The following is an 18,897-nucleotide window of genomic DNA, read 5'->3' on the forward strand; positions in this document are numbered from 1 at the left end:
GAGCAGAACCCCAGACCTAGAGTGCCTTGGTGGGTCTGCCCACTTTGCACTTGCTGTTCCCACAGCCTGGAACACTGTTCCCTACATCGTCCCATGACTGGATCCTTCTCACCATCCAGGCAAAGGACACTTCCTCAAGGAGGCCTTCCCTGACCACTCTGAGTAAAGTAGTCTCCCTCTCGCCACCACCTCACCCACTACTATAGATAGATGATAAATAACATTGGGGTGGAAGATTTATTGATTGGTTTAGGTTGTTTCCTATCATTTGATTTTTTAACTTAAGCTTTTTATTTTTGATGTAATTTGTTGATTCACATGTAGTTTTAAGAAATAATCCAGATATCCCATGTCTATTTTACCTAGCTTTCTCCAATGGTAACATCTTTCAAGGTCACAGTATGGCATCAACCATGATATTGACCAGTGTAGATACAGGACATTCCCATCACCAGGAGGGTCCCTCATGTTGCCTTTTATAACCACGCCCACCTCCTTCCTGCCCCAGCCCTTCCTTAGCCACTAGCAACCCCTCCCATGCTCTCCATCTCTAATTATGCCGCCTCAAGAACGTTATATAAATGGAATCATATAGGATGTAACCTATCGGTATTGGCTTTTTTCACTCTGGCTTATCCAGGGATTTTTATGCATCAGTAGCTCATTCCTTTTGATTGCTGACTAGTCCTCCCTGGTATGGATGCACTGCAGCTTGGTGAACCATTCACCCATTGAAGGACATCTGGGTTCTTTCCAGTTACTGACTACTATGCACAAAGCGGCTGGGAACATTTGCATTGAGGTTGTGTGGACCTAAGTTTTTATTTCTGTGGGATAAATGCTCACGAATCCTTCCTGGGTCATATGGTAGTTACATATTTAGTTTTTTAAGAAACCACCAAATTGTTTTCCAGGGAGGCTGTACCATTTTACATGCCCACCAGCAATGGCTGAGTGGTCCAGTTTCCCCACATCCTCGCCAGCATTTAGTGTTATCACTATTTTTATTTTAGCCATTCTGAGAGGTGTGTAGGGAGCTCTCATTCCTCTTTGGTGAATCTTGCTGTATCTTTATCACAGTTAATGTCTCTGTAAGCTGGGTTAGAGCAGGGGCTTTCTTGGTCTACTCTCTGTGCATCCCCAGAAGTCAGGGCAGGGCCTGGCACAGGGAGAAACCCAGTGATGATTTAGGGAATGAATGCATGGCCTGTGGGGTCTCTGGCCCTTTTAAAGATGAGAGGGCGGGAAGACAGCAAGGCCTTCACTCTGGGAAACCTCCTGAGCCCCTCCCCCCGTGGGATTGCTCAGGGAAGCCTTGGGCCCTCGGTGATGGGAGAGGATGGGAGGGGGAAGGAGCACCAGCACCCAGCACTCCCCCCAGGCTCCTCGTGCCTCCAGACCCCATTCAGCGCACATACTGTGTGCTCGGCACTCCTCACTCCTCCCCACCCACTGCATCTGCCTTCCCAGGGTAGAAACACCCAGAAGATAAATGTGTGGAGATCCCCAAAGCTCTTCTCATGGGGGCACGGGGTTTTCAGGTTTTGTTTTTGTTTTTATTTTCTCTCCACTGTGATCGCACCGGGGTGTGGGCCTGGCTTTTGCTAGGATTTACACATGGGCCAAAATCAAGTTTTGCCCTAAGTAGAAGGGTCCTCCAGGCGATGGTATAAAAATTGAGGTGGTTTTTTGTCCAGGTTGAGCCTGCTGACTTGGGCTATGAGTCTTGCTCCCTGCAGGGAGGTAATACCCGGTGTCCTCCGTCCTGCACTTTTCCCTCCTGGTGGCTCTCACTGGCCACACTTCATTTTTTTGTATATAGAATGCTAAGGGGTCTCAGAAGAGGCTTCTCCCTGCAGGGGATGCGTTTCCCTGAGAGTGACAGAATACAGACATGATACATTAATAATGTACTAGAATTTAATGCGGAATTTAAATGTGTATTTTTACCTGAAACAGCTCACAGATATACATATATAAGAGGTCAGTATTTAAAAGAAAAAAAAGATCAAGATGGGCAAAAGAAGAGAAACTTCATCAACTAAGATGAAGCCAGAAGGAAGGTCCAGAAGGCAAAACATAGGCCATAATGCCCCCATTCCCATCCTGAAAATGGGCCACAAAATCGGTTTTCAGATTCCTAGTGGCTGTGTCCATGCTCAGGCTGCCATAACAAAGCGGGAAAACCCGGGGGGGCTCCAACAACAGAGATCGATTTTCTCATGGTTCTGGAGGCTGGAGGTCCAAGGTCAAGGTGTCTGTGGGTTTGGTTTCTTCTGAGGCCTCTCTCTTGACTTGTTTTCTCGCTGTGTCTTCATGGGGTGGTCCCTCCGTGTGTGTCTGTGGTCTCCTCTCCTGCTACAAGGATACCAGTCAGACCAGGCGAGGGCTCACTCGTATGACCTTGTTGTAACTTTAATCACCTCCTTAAAGGTCTTACCTCCAAATACAGTCACATTCTGAGATACTGAGGGTTAAGACTTCAACATAAATGGTGAGGGGACGCACCCCAGCTCCGCTTCTAACAGGAGCCAGTAGGATCAAGATGTTCATCCATTACCTGAGTCAGAGGTTTTGTGGGAAAAAAACCAGAGCATTTTCCCAGCAGGAGCCCTGAGAGGTGAGAGAACTGTCCCCCCGTGGCCCTTGACCCACGGATGTCGTGTGGGTAAGTGGTGGACGCCATCCCCATAGCACACAGAGAGGTTGAGGTTCACGTGGCCGTCCATTCTCGTGTTTCGCAGCTTCATGTTAATCAAGTGGAATTCAGTGAAAACGTGCTTTCGAGAAGCTTCCACAGCCTTGGCGGCATGGCATATACCAGCTGCCCAGTGAGAAGCCTAACTGCGAGGGCCTTCGGGGTCCCAGGAGAGAGCCCGCACATTGGACAGTGAAAAGCCTGGCTGGCCAGCTGGGCTCTGAACTGCAGGTGGGGTTTGGCAAAGCCGAGAGGGAGGCGGGCCACCCTCCTGGTGGAGGAGGAGACCCTAAGCAAAGGCAGAGGTGCTGTGGCCAGCCCGCCCACCAGCCTGGCTTCCCAGGGGGGACCCCAGCGCCTGGACTCCCCTCCCGGACAACACCTCTAACCCCGGTCTCCTCTCTGTGCGTCCCTGCAGGGCTCTGGCTGAGACCATGGCCAATGGCATCGACGAGCTCATCGGCATTCCCTTCCCCAACCACAGCAGCGAGGTCCTATGCAGCCTGAACGAGCAGCGGCATGACGGCCTGCTCTGCGACGTGCTCCTGGTGGTTCAGGAGCAGGAGTACCGCACCCACCGCTCCGTCCTGGCGGCCTGCAGCAAGTACTTCAAGAAGCTGTTCACGGCCGGCGCCCTAGCCAGCCAGCCATACGTCTATGAGATCGACTTCGTCCAGCCCGAGGCCCTGGCAGCCATCCTGGACTTCGCCTACACCTCCACGCTCACCATCACCGCCTCCAACGTCAAGCACATCCTCAACGCCGCCAGGATGCTGGAGATCCAGTGCATCGTGAACGTGTGTCTGGAGATCATGGAGCCCAGCGGGGACGGCGGGGAGGAGGACGACAAGGAGGACGACGACGATGACGAGGAGGACGAGGACGAGGAGGATGAGGAGGACGAGGAGGAGGACGAGGAGGAGGACGAGGATGACGACACAGAGGACTTTGCCGATCAAGAAAACTTGCCTGACCCCCAGGACATCGACTGCCACCAAAGCCCTTCCAAGACAGACCACCTCACAGAGAAGGCCTACTCGGACACACCCAGGGACTTCCCTGACTCCTTCCAGGCTGGCGGCCCCGGGCATCTGGGCGTGATCCGGGACTTCTCCATCGAATCTCTGCTGAGGGAGAACCTGTACCCCAAGGCCAACATCACTGACAGGAGACCCTCCTTATCTCCATTCGCCCCTGACTTCTTCCCGCACCTCTGGCCAGGGGACTTCGGTGCCTTCGCCCAGCTGCCCGAGCAGCCCATGGACAGTGGGCCACTAGACCTGGTCATCAAGAACCGGAAGATTAAGGAGGAGGAGAAGGAGGAGCTGCCCCCACCCCCACCGCCCCCCTTCCCTAGCGACTTCTTCAAGGACATGTTCCCCGACCTTCCTGGGGGGCCGCTGGGCCCCATCAAGGCGGAGAGTGACTACGGTGCCTATCTCAACTTCCTGAGTGCCACCCACCTGGGGGGCCTCTTCCCACCCTGGCCGCTGGTGGAGGAGCGCAAGCTGAAACCCAAGGCCTCCCAGCAGTGCCCCATCTGCCACAAAGTCATCATGGGGGCCGGGAAGCTGCCTCGGCACATGAGGACCCACACCGGGGAGAAGCCATACATGTGCAGTATCTGTGAGGTCCGCTTCACCAGGTGCGTATGACCGCCCTCAGTGAGGGGCCTGAGCGGGTGGGGGGTGGAGGGGGGTCAGGGGAGGGGCAGAGCGGGGCACGGAGGGCTGGGATGGAGACAGCCAGTTCGGCGGAGTCCCACCTGGATCCGAGACACACGTCAAGTGTATTTGCTAGAAGGCACACTAGGCTTTACCTGGTGCGGGGATTTCCAAACTCGTTTTAAGAGCTAAAATATTTTCTGAAATACAGTATGAGGTGGGAGGCCAAGATATAACACAGTTGAGAGCAGAGCTGTTCTGGGTAAGTCAGAAGTGAGGGGCCTCGGCTCCTTGATTGCTTGACCTCCCTCTCCCCTTCCCCAGGTGGAAGCTCCCCCAATGGAGTGCCACCTCTTTATTTTGCTCGGCGCATGCTCGGCGTGCCAGGGGCTGTCCTAGGCATACTGCAGAGACCGTCACCACAACCACGCCCTGGGAAGATGGGGAGGCACTGTGGCCTCTGTTTGCAGATGATCAGTCCACTTCCCTGTGGCAAGTTGGCCACCCGTAAGCACATGGAGAGGAAAATGCCAGAGCTGGGACTTGTGTGACAGCAAAATCTGTGACCAGGAGACCACAGAGACCCCTGTAGTCCTTTCAGTCCTCTTCCGGATCCCATCTAAAGGATAAGCCTCTCTTTATGTTCTCCCCGCTGACTCTCCATGTTAGGAAGAGGGTTAACTTTATGCGGTTATAGAATTTGAAATTTGCAATCAGTACATTACAAACCTTTCAGCTTTCACAGACCCTGTGCCATTCAGCAAAGGTGTGTTACATACCTTCTCTACACTGCAACTTTTGGGTTCGAAATTGATTGGTGGGATGCTGGGGGCTCAGATGTGTTCCCTGCTTGATTTTGCTGGCCCTCGTTTTGGGAAAATATGGTTTGTTGGTGCTGTGTGGTGGTCACTGGTGTGAGGCTGATCCTCCCAGCCACTTCGGCAGTGGAGAAACTTCTGGTGAGTGGCGTTGCCTCAGGACTCGGTCATTTCTGTGGATCGGATGTGGACAGACCCTGGTGGACAGCTGCCCTGTGACCATGACTTACCAGACTAGGTCCTTTCCCCACACTGCCCCCGTCCCTGGCAAAGAACTCCCCTGGAGACCCACATTTGTGCCAAGGGTGCTGCTGTTACCCCAGATCCTCTTGGAGATTCCTCTTTGGGAACTGCTGGGGGCTCGTTGCTTTGATTTTCCTCAGTGGGCCTCAGCTTTGGCCTTTGAGGAGAAAGTGACTTTTTTTTTTTTGAGCCAAGTTGAATAATAGCAAATCAGGGACAGTAGTTTTCGGGGGAAAAATTAGATGAGTCTTATAAAGTAATGAGACCCACTCTCTTGGGTGGCTTCAAAACTCTATTTGAAGTTTCCAGAGAAGGGTATCAGCAATCTATTCAAGCGACAGTGGCATGGCGGACAGAGTCCTGCAAGCTCCTTTGGTGACTGTTTCGAAGGACGATACTGATTATTTCCAAGGTGGCCTTGGGGTCCCCACACAGCTGCTTCTGAGAGGGAAACCCCAAACAGAATCTCTCCCAGATGCTTTGGGCTGACATTACAGGCAAGTCTCCAGGGGCAGAGGGGCAGGGCCCCACATACCCCAGGTGCACCCCCTTCTCCCCCACAGTGCTGACCTCAGGGCACTCTGCTCCTGGACCCAAAGTTCCTGGGACTCACCTCCCCTGGGATATCCCTCACTAATGGCCCTGCCACTCTAATCACCCCCCCTTACCCCACCGCCACCACCACCACCGCCTTCTCCTGAATTCACCTTAGCTCCACAGGCCAGGCTAGAACACCTGGATGACGTGTGACAAAAGCACGGGGATGGTATTGGGGAGATAAACTAGAGCACAATCCACATTCGAGTACCGTTCACCCATCTCCGGCCTGTGACTCCCCGCCCAGTCCCCTGGGAATGACTTCAAAGACAAGGACACCCTTCACAGGCCAGATCCAACAAAGCCAGGCCCCAAGTCAGCCAAAACACCCCCTTCCTGCCATCCGGGGTCCACGTCCCCAATTTCCCACGCCTGTTCCCTTCACACAGGGCTGACTCCGGGACACCTCTCCCCTTCAGGGGAGCCTCGGCTCTGTGGCTTCGGGGGGATGCACATCTCAGGATGCCACACAGCAAGCCTGCCCAGCACCCCAAGTCCCTTCCCTCTCTGGCCCTCCCCTCTGGGCCTTTCCCACACACACAGCCTTCTGCGCAGGCCACGCCAGTCTGTGGCCCTGCCTTCCCTAGGGAAAGTGTTAAACTTGGTCGGTCACTGCAGACAGACTTCTTGCCCTCCTGACACGAGAACATTCTCTGAGGAGGCCTCCTGGTTCGGGTCAGGAGGCTGGGTTGTATAGGAGGGCTGCATTCCAGAACCCTCCCTCCCAGCACATTCCTGATGATCACTTAGGGGGCCACTGTGCCTGCAGCCTCACCAGCCCTCCCAGCCAGATCAGCCGTGGGGCGGTTCCGGCCGTGCGTCTGCCCTGCCCTCCCTCGGGTCCGCTTCTGCTCTTCTCTGGGCCCCCGAAGCAGCCACGTTCCCGCCTCCGTCAGCATCTCCCCTCACCCAGCTCCCACTGGACTTTGACCCCGCTGAGAAAGATCGGAGTTGCTCTTGGGGCCTCCCTTCCCAGGAACAGAGGCACCCCAGAGTGGGGGGAGGTTGGACATTTTCCTGGTCTCCTCACACACGGGACTCTGGGGACTTGATTTCGTACCATGGGCTGTGCCTGACCGCCCTCCCTGTCCCATCCTTCGCTAGAGCCGGCTCCGTGCTTCCCTCCTGCCCCCTCCCGGAGCTGCCCTGCAAGGCTTCTTCTCTGTCCCCTGGCCCGCAGCTTCTCCCTGTAGTAAGTCCTCTAGCAGCCGCTCCATGGGGACCTTCTTGGTGGCTGACTTCCTGCACCACCTCCCACAACACCTTCCCTCCCTCCCCAGATGGAGGCACTTCAGCAGCCCCTTGAAGCAGTTGCTGGCTCTCTGACCCAGAATTCCCAGCCTCCCTTGCAAGGCCAAGCTGCTCCTGGGCACCTGGCCCCCCAGAGTCTGAGGGAGCCCGGACCGGCCGCCCTCGACGACTCCTTGTCGACACTATTTCCCTCTCTTTCCTTAGACACGGCTGAGCTTCCGCTCTCTGCTCAGGCCTCCTTTCCCTTCCCCTTGAAGCTGACCCCACCCTCCGTCACCCCAAGGGATGGTGGAGCGGCCCACCCTCCTCCTGCAAAGTGGCCCTTTGGCCCAGGCTCCGAGTTATGGCCTCAGATGCCAACTCCCAGAATGTCCACGCCCCATGGGAACATCATTCCTGAAGGCTTCAGCAGCAGCAGTGGTGGAAGGATCGGGGATCCCTCCCACACAGCCCATTCTGCCCCTAAAGCTCTCATTCTATGGTTCTCCAAGAAGAGAGGGGACGGCCTCCCCCACCATGGTGTTGTCTCTTCCTTGGCGTCAGACCCTCACCTCGGAGACAGCGCTCCATTTCAACCAGCCCTGGGGACCGTTGTCTTTCCACTGATTGTTCCAGATATGAGACTCCCCTGGAGCCCCAGGCAGGGCTTCGGAGGCCTCAACCAGACTATGTTTCTTTGGGTCCACGCTGTCCCCTCCTACCTCTGGTCACCCCACAATCACTTGGAGTCCTTCTGCCTGTGCCTCTCACCCTGAGCATCACTCTTTGGCCAGCTGTGACCTCACCAGGCTCCACCGGGCCTCCTGCCACTGTCCCATAAAGGCCGCAGGGCTTCGCTTCCGACACCTGCCGCCAGCATGAGCCCCGTGCTGGTTGCTCCACACGCCCGCAGTGGTCTGCTCTCCAGACCAGGCCAGGAGCCTGGCTGCTGCCTTTTTCCAGTATTTTCCTTTTAGCCCTCCCACTCCTGGCAGCCCTGGGGACCTTATTAAGATAATGCAATGTCATTAGCAGTGGCACCAGGAAGAGGGTTTGTCTCAGACAGTCAGGTTACCAAGAAGTGTGGGCGGATGGTGCTGGGGAAGCATTATCAGGACTAGGAGCCCTCGTGGAGGCTAGGGACGCCAGGCGAGACCCCGCGGCCCTTTCCTTCACTCGGCGGAACGAGCTCATAAAGACTGGCACAGCTTTCCCATGACAACGAGCTCTCTGGGCTGGAAGGGGGAATGCAGATCAAGGCTTGGGTGCACGTGGTCTGGGCTGGTCCCCAGGGTAGGGCCAAGGAAGGGGATGGCAGACAAGGGGGTCAGGGCGAGCCAGAGCACACTGGAGTTGGAGCCGGGGGATTCTGAGAACTGATCCTGCCGGCAAAGGCACCATGAGCCCCACGGCACGCTCCGTGTGGTGTACCAACCACGCAGAATACAGAAGCGTCCGACAGGTTCTCATCAAAGCAGGTCAGGTAGCTTCGGTGCCGCGGACTGAGTGAGGGTGCCCGGGACCCGCTAAGTGCTGCTGAACGGGGGTGGGGGGGATGGGGGCTCGGTTTCTCAGCGGGCTCTGGCGCCTTGGAAAGAGCACTGGAGTGGTAATCAGGAACCCCAGGTTCAGGGCCTGGTTCTGCCTCTAACTGGAGATGTGACCTTGGCCTCCCCCCGCCCCCCACCCCGAGCCTCAGGTTCCCATGTGTAATGTGTGGGGCTTAGAGCAGGTGTTTCCTATGGTTGCTCCCAAGCCCATAACTCCATCCATACATTGCCCAATATCAGGGAAGCTACGGACACATTGCCGCAGCCTCTCTGTCCCCATGTCCTCATGACGAGGATGGCAACACCAACTCCATGGGCTTCGGTGAGACAGGGCGTAACTGCCTGGCGCACAGCAAGCACCTGACCCCTGCTAATGATTCATTCTGAGAGCCTTGGTTCCTTATCTGCAGCAGCTGGGGCCAGTGCTCTCTGCCCGTGGGTGGGCTCCCCTGCATCATCGTGCTGCCCGGGCTTCTGACGAGACAGGGCTGCAGGGCTGGGACAAGGCGGTGGCTCTGCAGGGATGCGGGGCAGCTAAGGGGAACAGCACGTGTGATGGCCCCTGCCCTGGAAATGACATGCACGGAAAACAGAGCCGCAAAGGCGGCCTCTGAGCAGTGTTTCCATCCGCCGAGAGCGCCCGTGTGGTCGAGCAGGGGCCATAGACAGTGCAGACGGAGAGGCTTGGCTCCCAGAGCTCACGTCCTGCCGGGGGGGCGGGGACAGTGCCGACACCACGGGTCAGGAGAAGCTGAGGCTGACACATTCTTTTCTGTTGCTCCCTCCTTGCCCCTCCAGTGACCTAGCCTGAGGGGCAGTATTCAGGTCCCAGGGGCTCCAGAAGGTGAGGGCCAAGGACAAGACCTGGGTGGACAGGGAGAGGTTTGTAGAGGCTTGCCTTTGAATGTGACCTTGAAGGGTGGGGGTGGTGAGTTGGGAGTGGGAGATATTTCAGGCAGTGCAGTTTGCCAAAGTAAACTGAGAAAGAGGTGCAGGGAGGAGGGGGCCCCGAAAGAGGGTTCACGGCGGGGGAGGAAGGAGCACGCACGCTGACATCTGGGCTTGGACCTCTGGTGGGACCCCAGAGATGGCACACTGGTGTCCAAATACAAGATCTGCACAGAAAGGGAAGGAGCAGGGTTTACCAAGCATCCATTTCATAATATGGCAGGCTCTGCACTGGAGGGAGGGACGGCTGGAAGTCCAGCTCATGCCAGCGGGTGTTCAAAGACACAGAGGTGACCAGAGCGTGGCCCGCTAGGGGAACAGCATATCCATGTGGTGTGTGGGGGCAGTACTCCGGGGAGGGGGGCGAGCAAGTAGACGGGTGATCTTTTTTTCCCAGCTTCATTGAGATATAAGTGACATACAACATAGAAGGTTAAGGTCTACAATGTTATGATACCACAGTAACGTGGTGGTGCGCACATTGACACATCCATCACCTCAGATGGTTACATTTTGTGTGTGTGTGGCAAGAACACTTCAGATCTACTCTCCTAGCAGCTTTCGAGTATACAATGCAGAATTGTTAACTATAGTCACCGGGGCTCCCCCGAACTTACTCATTTAGTAACTGGAAGGGTTAGCTTGTAAGGGCCTTGCAAGCCATGCCAAGGAGTAAGTTAGCACATCGGCCATCAGACAGGGGCAGCCTCAGGAGATTTTTAGTGGGACCACCAGACCTCCAGTCCCAAATGGAAGTGACCAAGAGCTCAGCTCCTGAAATTCAAGCTAGAACACTTTCCAACTAAACTTATGCCCCTACACAAACAAATCAGATTCGTGAGGAAGCGGGTGTAGAAGAGCCATAATATATGAAGCCAACTAGCTAGAAGGAGATTCAGTATAAGCCTATTCCCCAGATGCAAACACTCACAGAACACCAGAGGCCAAAATGGTGCGGCCCAGCCCCCCATTTTAGAGGTCAGGAAACTGAGGCCCAGGGCACTTAAGGGCCTAGTCCAGTTCTTGCAGCGTGCCTGGCCTTGGGCCTGGCTCTCCCAATGCACCTGCACATTATATCCACATGCACAGGTCGTCACAGGAATGAGGAGGAGGTGTGACCTTAGAAAGCCATTCCCTCTCTGTCCTTGCCTTCCTTATCTTGAGAGTTAAGGGGTTGAATGAAATCAGTATTTTCAAAGTCCCAGCAAATAATGCAGGTGACCCAGCCCACTGACTCAGACTGTGAATCAGAACATATTAATGTGATCCCGGTAGACTAGATGATCTCTAAATTTTATCATGGGCTTTGCAGCTCTACTAAGCCTCCCCACTGCTCCCACGAAACAAAAGTCACCATTTGGGACAGCGGGCTCCTGCCCAGGGCTGAGCTCCTCCCACGCATGCCCCAGTCTTCTGGCCCCAGAGGCAGAAAGCTGGCTACAAATGCTCTGATTGTTCTGGTCTGCACTTCCTGCCCTGATAGGCCACGGGCTGGGAGTCCCCTGTTTGAAAATCTACCTTTCTCAACCTCAGAATAGTTTGCAAAGAAACCATACCCCAGCTGGCTCCCCAGGCCTCCTTGCCCCTCATGGCTGGATACGTTTGGGAAAGCTGCTTGACTTCACTGAGCCTCAGCTCATCCTCTAAGTGAGGAAATTATTCTAGGTACGTTGAATCTAGTTCATACGAACCCAGATTCTCTCATCAGTCCTAGATAATAGGAACTGATGTGTGGCCCTTGATTCATTTCTGCACAGAGAGGTTAAGTACCTTGCTTAAGGTCACACAGCAAGTTAGTGGTGGGTCCGCAGCTGCAGCAGGGACTCCCAGACCCCTAATGGCAGCCCCATCCCTACATCACAACTTGTCTCTGCATAACAACCTTCCAGGGTCATTGAAATGGTGTATTCATCTGCCCATAGCAGGTGCTCAATAAAAAGAAGTGATAGTCACCTTCTCAGCACTTCTTGCATACTTCAGTTAAGTGCTGTTAAAATGTGCCTTATTTTGGATGCTCTAATGAAAAGCTTGGGAGAAGTGATAGATATTTATAGTAGGCCCTGAATATCTGAAGATTTACCATTTGCATTGTCCATTATTTGAGGGTGACCCTCAACATCAATACTATTAATTTTGTGCAACAGTGACTTTGAAAAATATCCACCTTACCAGGTCATGGAAGGATTAAATGAGGTAATATACTTAAAGGCCCAGTGCTGACTCTGCACCGAACCCTCCACCAGGCCCTGGGGAGGACACAAGTCCTACAGCCAATGACCAGCTAGCTTCGGCACTTCCCTGAGAGCCTTGGTGAATGGGTGGAATCCCAAGACTTATCCCTCACGACTAAATTGGCATTTAGCTCTTGAGGTATAAATGGTACCATGCACCCCACTCCTAAAATGGTGAAGAACGAGGCCTGAATTCTAGGCTCAGCTCTGCCATTACTCCTCTGGGTGACCTTGGTGAGTTTCCCTCCCGGGACCCCAGTTTTCCCTCCAGCAAAGGTGATTCTTCAGGTGGTGCATGGACTAGCAGCAGCGGCAGTTGCAACTTGTTAAGAATGCAAATTCTCTGCCCCCCCCCAACCTCCCAAATCAGAATCTCTGGGAGTGGGGCCCAGAGTGCTGCTTCATCAAGCCCTGAGGGCCCTTCTTATGCAGGGTCAAGTTTGAGACCCACTAGCCCAGATGCTCGCTAAGACGGCTTCCTGTTCAAACCCCCAATCGGCCGGATGAAATGTGGGTTATAGATACCATAAGGGCAGCATGCTGGCTGGGGAAGGGAACATGGGATGTCACAGCAGGGTGCTACGCAGCCTGGGCGCAGCGGGTGGGTTGTGGGAGGGGAAGGGACAGGGAGTGGGGACGAGAGGAGGGTCTGGTGTGTGGAGACATCTGCCAGCTTCAGACAGCAGCATTCACCTCCTTCTCCCTGCCTGTCCCACTTCCCACCCCCATCTCTATCTCCCAGGTGCCCTTGTGCCTTCCTGCTGGGAGCACAGGTGGAAGGGGTGGCTCTGTCCTCCCTGGTCCTCCTCCCCTGGTCCCTGCCAGTGTACAGGAGAATGTCCTTTTCTCTCCTGCCCCACCCGTGGGGAACCAGTCCAAAAATGAGAGCCAGTGAGACCTCTAGCGGCCGGGAGACACCAGGAGACCGGGACCTGCTCCTGTGGTCCTGGGATTATATTGAGCATGGTTTAAATCTGGCCATTTTAGGGCGGATGCCTGGGCTCCTCATCTGCTCCGACCTCAAACCCGAGCCAAAAATTACAGGCAGATGCTCCACCCGAGCCACACCTGCGGGGAGGATGTACAAGGACATGGAGCTTGTTGGCCTGCCAGGCCTGGCTGGGGAAGGCTCCAGAAGGACCGTGAGACGAGTTCTTACAGCCCACCTGACTGCACTTCAGCCAGGCTGGAAGGCTTCGTTAGCCGGCTTGTGCAGCACTCAGTCTTTAGGAAGACAACCCTGTGATGTCAGTTTTCTTTTCAAGATCACCAGGAGGTGTACTGAATCTATTTGACACAAACCCAGATTCTCTCCATCAGCCCTGGATAATAGGAACTAATGTCTAATGCTAAATTCAGCTCAGTGCAGAGATGTTAAGTAACTTGCCCACCGTCATTCAGCATGTTAGTGGTGGGTCTGCAGCTGGAGCAGGGGCTCCCGAACCCCAATGGGAGCCCCACCTTTACACCATACCTTCCCTCTGAATAATAGCACTTAAATCCTGAAAAGCTTTGCCCTAGATTAGGCTACATTCTTGTCGCACCTGGCTCTTTTGTAAACCCTGGGATTCTCTGCAGACAAAGAGGAGAGCCCACAGCTTGGGATAAGAAACCACAGTGCAGGAGACTTGAACAAGGTGTGCCCGGCTTCCGTAGCCTCTCAGATTAGTGCTGAGGACAGAGAGCTCAACAGCCCAGGGGCCAGGATGGGAGCTGGGGCTCTGGGCAAAAGCGCAGGACCAATAGGAGGGAGAACTGTTGCTTGGAGACAGTGGGCACGAAATTAAGGTGCGACCCAGTATCAGAGGTTGTCACACCATGCAGGGGCGAAGGACAGACTGCTGGCTTGTGGGGAGAAGTGTCCCCAGGAAGCCCATTTTCCAGTCTGAGACAAGCCTCTGATAGGGAGGTGCTTCATGATTCTGAGCGAATGAGTAAACCGAGTTTCGGGAGTGAAGGAGCCCTTTCCAGACACTGCTCCTTCTCCAGCCCTCTAATCCACGTGAGTAGCTGCACCTGTTTGGAGCGAGGCAGGGGGTGCAAGGAAATCCCAGCGTGGGTCCCCTTTCTGGACTTGGACACCACAGCCGCAGCCAGCTCTAGCAGGTTCTGGAGTAAGGGGGAAGAGGCTTAGGGGTGGCTCCTGGCGTTCAGTAAGGGGACTGACTCCAGGCTCTGCATTGCAGGCAGGACAAACTGAAGATCCACATGCGGAAGCACACGGGGGAGCGGCCCTACCTGTGCATCCACTGCAACGCCAAGTTCGTGCACAACTACGACCTCAAGAACCACATGCGCATCCACACGGGCGTGCGGCCCTACCAGTGCGAGTTCTGCTACAAGAGCTTCACGCGCTCCGACCACCTGCACCGCCACATCAAGCGCCAGAGCTGCCGCATGGCCCGGCCCCGGCGCGGCCGCAAGCCCGCCGCCTGGAGGGCCGCCAGCCTGCTCTTCGGGCCCGGCGGCCCGGCGCCCGAGAAGGCGGCCTTCGTGATGCCGCCCGCGCTGGGCGAGGTGGACGGCCACCTGGGCGGGGCGGCCGTGTGCCTCCCGGGCCCCAGCCCCGCCAAGCACTTCCTGGCGGCGCCCAAGGGCGCGCTGAGCCTGCAGGAGCTCGAGCGGCAGTTCGAGGAGACGCAGATGAAGCTGTTCGGGCGCGCGCAGCTGGAGGCCGAGAGGAACGCGGGGGGCCTGTTGGCCTTCGCGCTGGCCGAGAACGTGGCGGCCGCGCGGCCCTACTTCCCGCTGCCCGACCCGTGGGCCGCCGGCCTGGCGGGCCTCCCGGGGCTCGCCGGCCTCAACCACGTGGCCTCCATGTCTGAAGCCAACAACTAGGCTGATCCTCGTCGACCCCAGTCAGGCGGCCCTGTCCCCTCTCCCACCAGGCCTCCCCTGCCCCACCCAGTGGGTCTGAACTTTTTCTTTGAAACACAAAGGAAACATGAAAAAATATTATCAGCAACAGTGGTATTTCCCAGGCCTCCTATGGCCTCCTGCCTCCCTTTTGAAGGTGTCTGAGATGGACATCTCCTCCCAAAGGGCCTGGAGCCCGAGGCCTGGCCTCCACCTGTCTGTCGCTCTGGCTGTCACACAGAAACTCACAGGGGCCTGTGCCACAGAGGAGGCCACCCCCTGGGTGCCCAGGAGCACTTTGGAGCTGTGTGGGGCTAGATGGAGGAAGGGAGCTTGGCCAGAGGCACACCGGATGGAGCAGGGCTGAGGCCTACCCATAGGGCTTGGGGCACGCATCCTCACCTAGCTGCAGCCCTATGGCAGAGTCTCTACTGACCCGTCTCTGCTGGGTCATTTTTCTAGTCTCCAGCCATCCTGGGATCCTTATGGGAAATGCCCTATTGGGAGGGAGGGCTCCTGGAATCCGGGCCCATTTTTCCCTCACTGTGCTGTAAACTCGGACAGGTCAGTCCTCTCTCCCCTGCTACAAAGGGGGGCTGCTAATTTAGTTTCCCCTCCCAAACCCACCCACACACATACACACATCTACACACCTGTCCCTCCACAAAGAATTCTTGAGAAGGTGGGAGCTTTGCACTCCTAAAGTCCTATTGAAAACATCTGTCTTACCGGATTTGGTTTAATCACGTCCCCCTCTATGTTAGCACAGGTGAGAAATGTGGCCAAACTAGACAGGGGTGACAGAGAAGAGCTGAGGTGTGGCTTGTCCACAGGCAGCTTTGGGGAACTCCAGGTACTCCCCACCTCTCCAGGCAGGCAGGCCACTGTGTCAGGGCCCTGGGAATGACTCTTTAAGCATTTACCCCGCCTCCACACACCTCCTCCAGGGCTGTACAAAGTCTCTTGGGACCCCTGGGGCCAATACAGAAGGGATGGGAGCCACCTCTTAACACCTGATGACTGCCCCCCTCTACCCTGATTCCTGGAAACAGACAAAACACCTGGTTACCCAGGGTTGATGTTTGTTGTAGGTTTCTAGGGGCTTTGGTATCTCTGGGGATTGCCCCCTTTACTGTATTTGAGCACCCTCAACCCCCCCCATCCCTTGGGGAGGAAGCTGGGGTGTTTGACTTCCCTTGGTGGTGGGAAACAGAATCTTGGCTCCATTATGGGTTTGAAGGGCTCTGGGAGTTAGGGCTGCACGCACACTCTCCCTGGTTCCTGAGTTTGTAGCAAGTTCTGAGAAGGAAGACCGTTTTGCTGGCCCAGCGCCTTCCTGTTCTTCTCTCCCCTTTCCTGCCCCTGTCCCCCTTCTCCTGCTGAGTTGGCCTTTGTTTCTCAGCAGCCCCGACAGTGGGAGGGTTCATCTGCATGGATTACCCAGGGCCTGTGTCCCCAATCCAGGAGCTGTGGACACGAGACTTCGGCTCTTCTTATCGCCTTGGCTTCTGCCTGAGCAAACACAAAAAACAAAAAGGCCAGAGAAGACCACAGACTCTGTCCCCCTCGCAGCTTCCCAGAAGAGAACCCTGACTCCTCACTCCCCCAAATGCCATTCCAATCAGAGGGAACTGCTTCTGACACCCTTTTGTCTTCAGATGCCATCTTCCTGGGCAGCCACCTCTTAGATTCCCAGCTCCGTTTCTGACACTCGCTTCTGGGACCCATCCACCGACATCCCCATGCTTCCCCCCCATCAGCCAAGGGATTGGGGCTGACCCAAACTTTAGAAGAAAACAAGGAAAAATGAACAAATTGGAATCCAGTGGTGTTGGGGCTTTTGTTTTTATTTTGTAAAGGTAATGACTTCTTATAAACTCAGTTTTTCAGACGACTCGTTACTTCTTTTTGTTTTCTCTCGGCTGCAGTTTGGAGTCATACATTGTAAAATATCCAAAGATCTTGAGTACTGTATGTTGGAGAAGAACCTGACGCAAATGGGTTGTGGGGGGCAGGGGTGCTTGTGTTTTGTTTCTTTTGTTTTTCTTTTTTTTTCCTTTTCTTTTTTTCCTTTGGTGTTTCAATTTCCCTGTCTGTGGGAAAACTTTGGAATTTTTTCCTATTTATAACTTTTTTTTTCAATGTGAATTCTTTATGTAAAATGACACAACAGAGTTTGCCTTAGTGATTCAAAGGACAATCTTCCATAACTTTGGTCGCACGCCGCACCCCGCCGAGAAAAACTCTCAGCTAATTTTCTGGCCTATTTATTAAACAGTATGAATTGACTTGATTAAATTATTGAGACTTGCACTTCTGTGAGAGGTGACCAGCAACAAGTCAATGGCTAGGTGTTCACCGCAAAAAGGATTTGACGAGCCGGTGTCACGGGCTTACGATAATGTCCAAGACATCTTTGCAAAAAACACAAACCTTTGACCCCTACACTTGAAGGCCAGGGTGGCGAGGAGCTATGCTTATTCAGTTTCCTGGTTCAGGCTGACTTCCTCGTTCCAGTGCTCCTTTCAGGTGTCAGGGGTGGTTCCGCGGTGGGGACGCCAGAGCTGAACTCAGCGTCTCCTACCTTTCAGACGCGTGAGGCACTGTGCGATCACAAGCTTTGGGGCATCCGCGAGCCCGAGTGCAAACTTGTGCGTGTGCGCGTGCGCGCGCCTATGCGCATGCGCAGGCGCAGGCGCAGCCTGTGGCGTGTGAGCCCCCGGAAGTCGCGGGCTTGCAGACCCCTTTAACAGCGCCGGGCCGCTGAGTTCCCCACCGTGGCGTCCACGGCGGCCTCCCTGTGCACTTGCCTTCTCTCGTTTCCTGGCAATGGAGCCCGACTTCTCTTCCCTTCTCACCACAGCCTCTTTCCCAGGGAACACGAGATCCTCAAAGAGGTAAGCATGGCCGTTGAACGGGGTCGACTTTACTCAGAACCCAGAGCGCGGACTTTCTGAGTAAAACTGTTCTTCGAGCTGTGTTTTCTGGATAACCCAGGGTTCCCCAGAGCCCCTTTCCTGCTTGCAATCCCCTTTCTTGCCATGGTCAGCATTCTTTTTTTCTTTTTTTTTTAAGATTTTATTTATTGGGGCGCCTGGGTGGCTCAGTCGTTAAGCGTCTGCCTTTGGCTCGGGTCATGGTCCCAGGGTCCTGGGATCGAGCCCCGCATTGGGCTCCCTGCTCAGCGGGAAGCCTGCTTCTCCCTCTCCCACTCCCACCCTGCTTGTGTTCCCTCTCTCGCTGTGTCTCTCTCTCTCTGTCAAATAAATAAACAAAATCTTAAAAAAAAAAAAAAGATTTTATTTATTTATTTGTCAGAGAGAGAGAGAGCACAAGCAGGGGGAGCGGCAGGCAGAGGAGAAGCAGGCTTCCCGCTGAGCAGGGAGCCCGATGCGGGGCTCGATCCCAGGACCCTGGGATCATGACCTGAGCCGAAGGCAGACGCTTAGCCGACTGAGCCACCCAGGTGTCCCATGGTCAGCATCCTTATAAACCAAATGCAGCATTTCTCCGTACAGAGGAAAGAACAAATGTGGGTTTCCAGACTCCTCCGCACAGTGTGTCCTCAGGCTAATCCCTTCCCTACTCTGGTCCTCACGTTGCTCACCTCTAATAACAAAGGGGAGTAAGTACACCAGAGCGTCTCCAAGTTTTCCACCCAAATGCCTTTCAGCAGTGGGGGTCAGTCACTTGGGGAATGGGGACTGAACTCTAAAAAAATTGCCTGAAGCACCCTTCTCATAGTGTAAAATTCTGCAGTTGCGGGTTGTGGCTTCGAAATTCGTGCATCTACATTCTATCACATAATATATATGCATTTGTCTTAATATAAAAATATCATCTTGAACTACTTACCAGTTACATTATTTGTCTTCCCTCCACCACCCCCAGAATCTTCTAGTAAAGTCAGAACGTTCCCCAGCTACCCTGTAGCTTTGAGAGGCCCAAGCTCATGGCTGAGGGCTTTGGGGGTCAGCACAGCCCAGTGCAAGAAATATGAGGCCAGGTACTCATCAAGATTTCACTCAGCTCAGGTATCCTAGGCTCACTGGGTCCTCAGTC

At 54.8% G+C, this 18,897-nt stretch overlaps 1 protein-coding gene across 5 annotated transcripts in view; it reads left to right on the plus strand.

The window, feature by feature from the left end:
- ZBTB7C (zinc finger and BTB domain containing 7C) overlaps positions 1-18,897 on the plus strand; it is a 291,531-nt gene that overhangs the window by 256,057 nt on the left and 16,577 nt on the right. For 4 of the 5 annotated variants that reach the window (XM_032422600.1, XM_032422603.1, XM_032422601.1 and 1 more), the window contains exons 4-5: positions 3,117-4,343; positions 14,166-17,879. In XM_032422600.1, the coding sequence (XP_032278491.1) occupies positions 3,133-4,343; positions 14,166-14,817 (1,863 nt within the window). In that variant the 5' untranslated portion in view covers positions 3,117-3,132 and the 3' untranslated portion in view covers positions 14,818-17,879. Of the gene's footprint in view, positions 1-3,116; positions 4,344-14,165; positions 17,880-18,897 lie in introns of those variants that run through there. The other variant, XR_004301595.1, reaches the window with a different exon arrangement.

The sequence above is a fragment of the Phoca vitulina genome, unplaced genomic scaffold (assembly GCF_004348235.1).
Source record: "Phoca vitulina isolate PV1807 unplaced genomic scaffold, GSC_HSeal_1.0 scaffold27, whole genome shotgun sequence".
NCBI classification, from domain to species: Eukaryota; Metazoa; Chordata; class Mammalia; order Carnivora; family Phocidae; genus Phoca; species Phoca vitulina.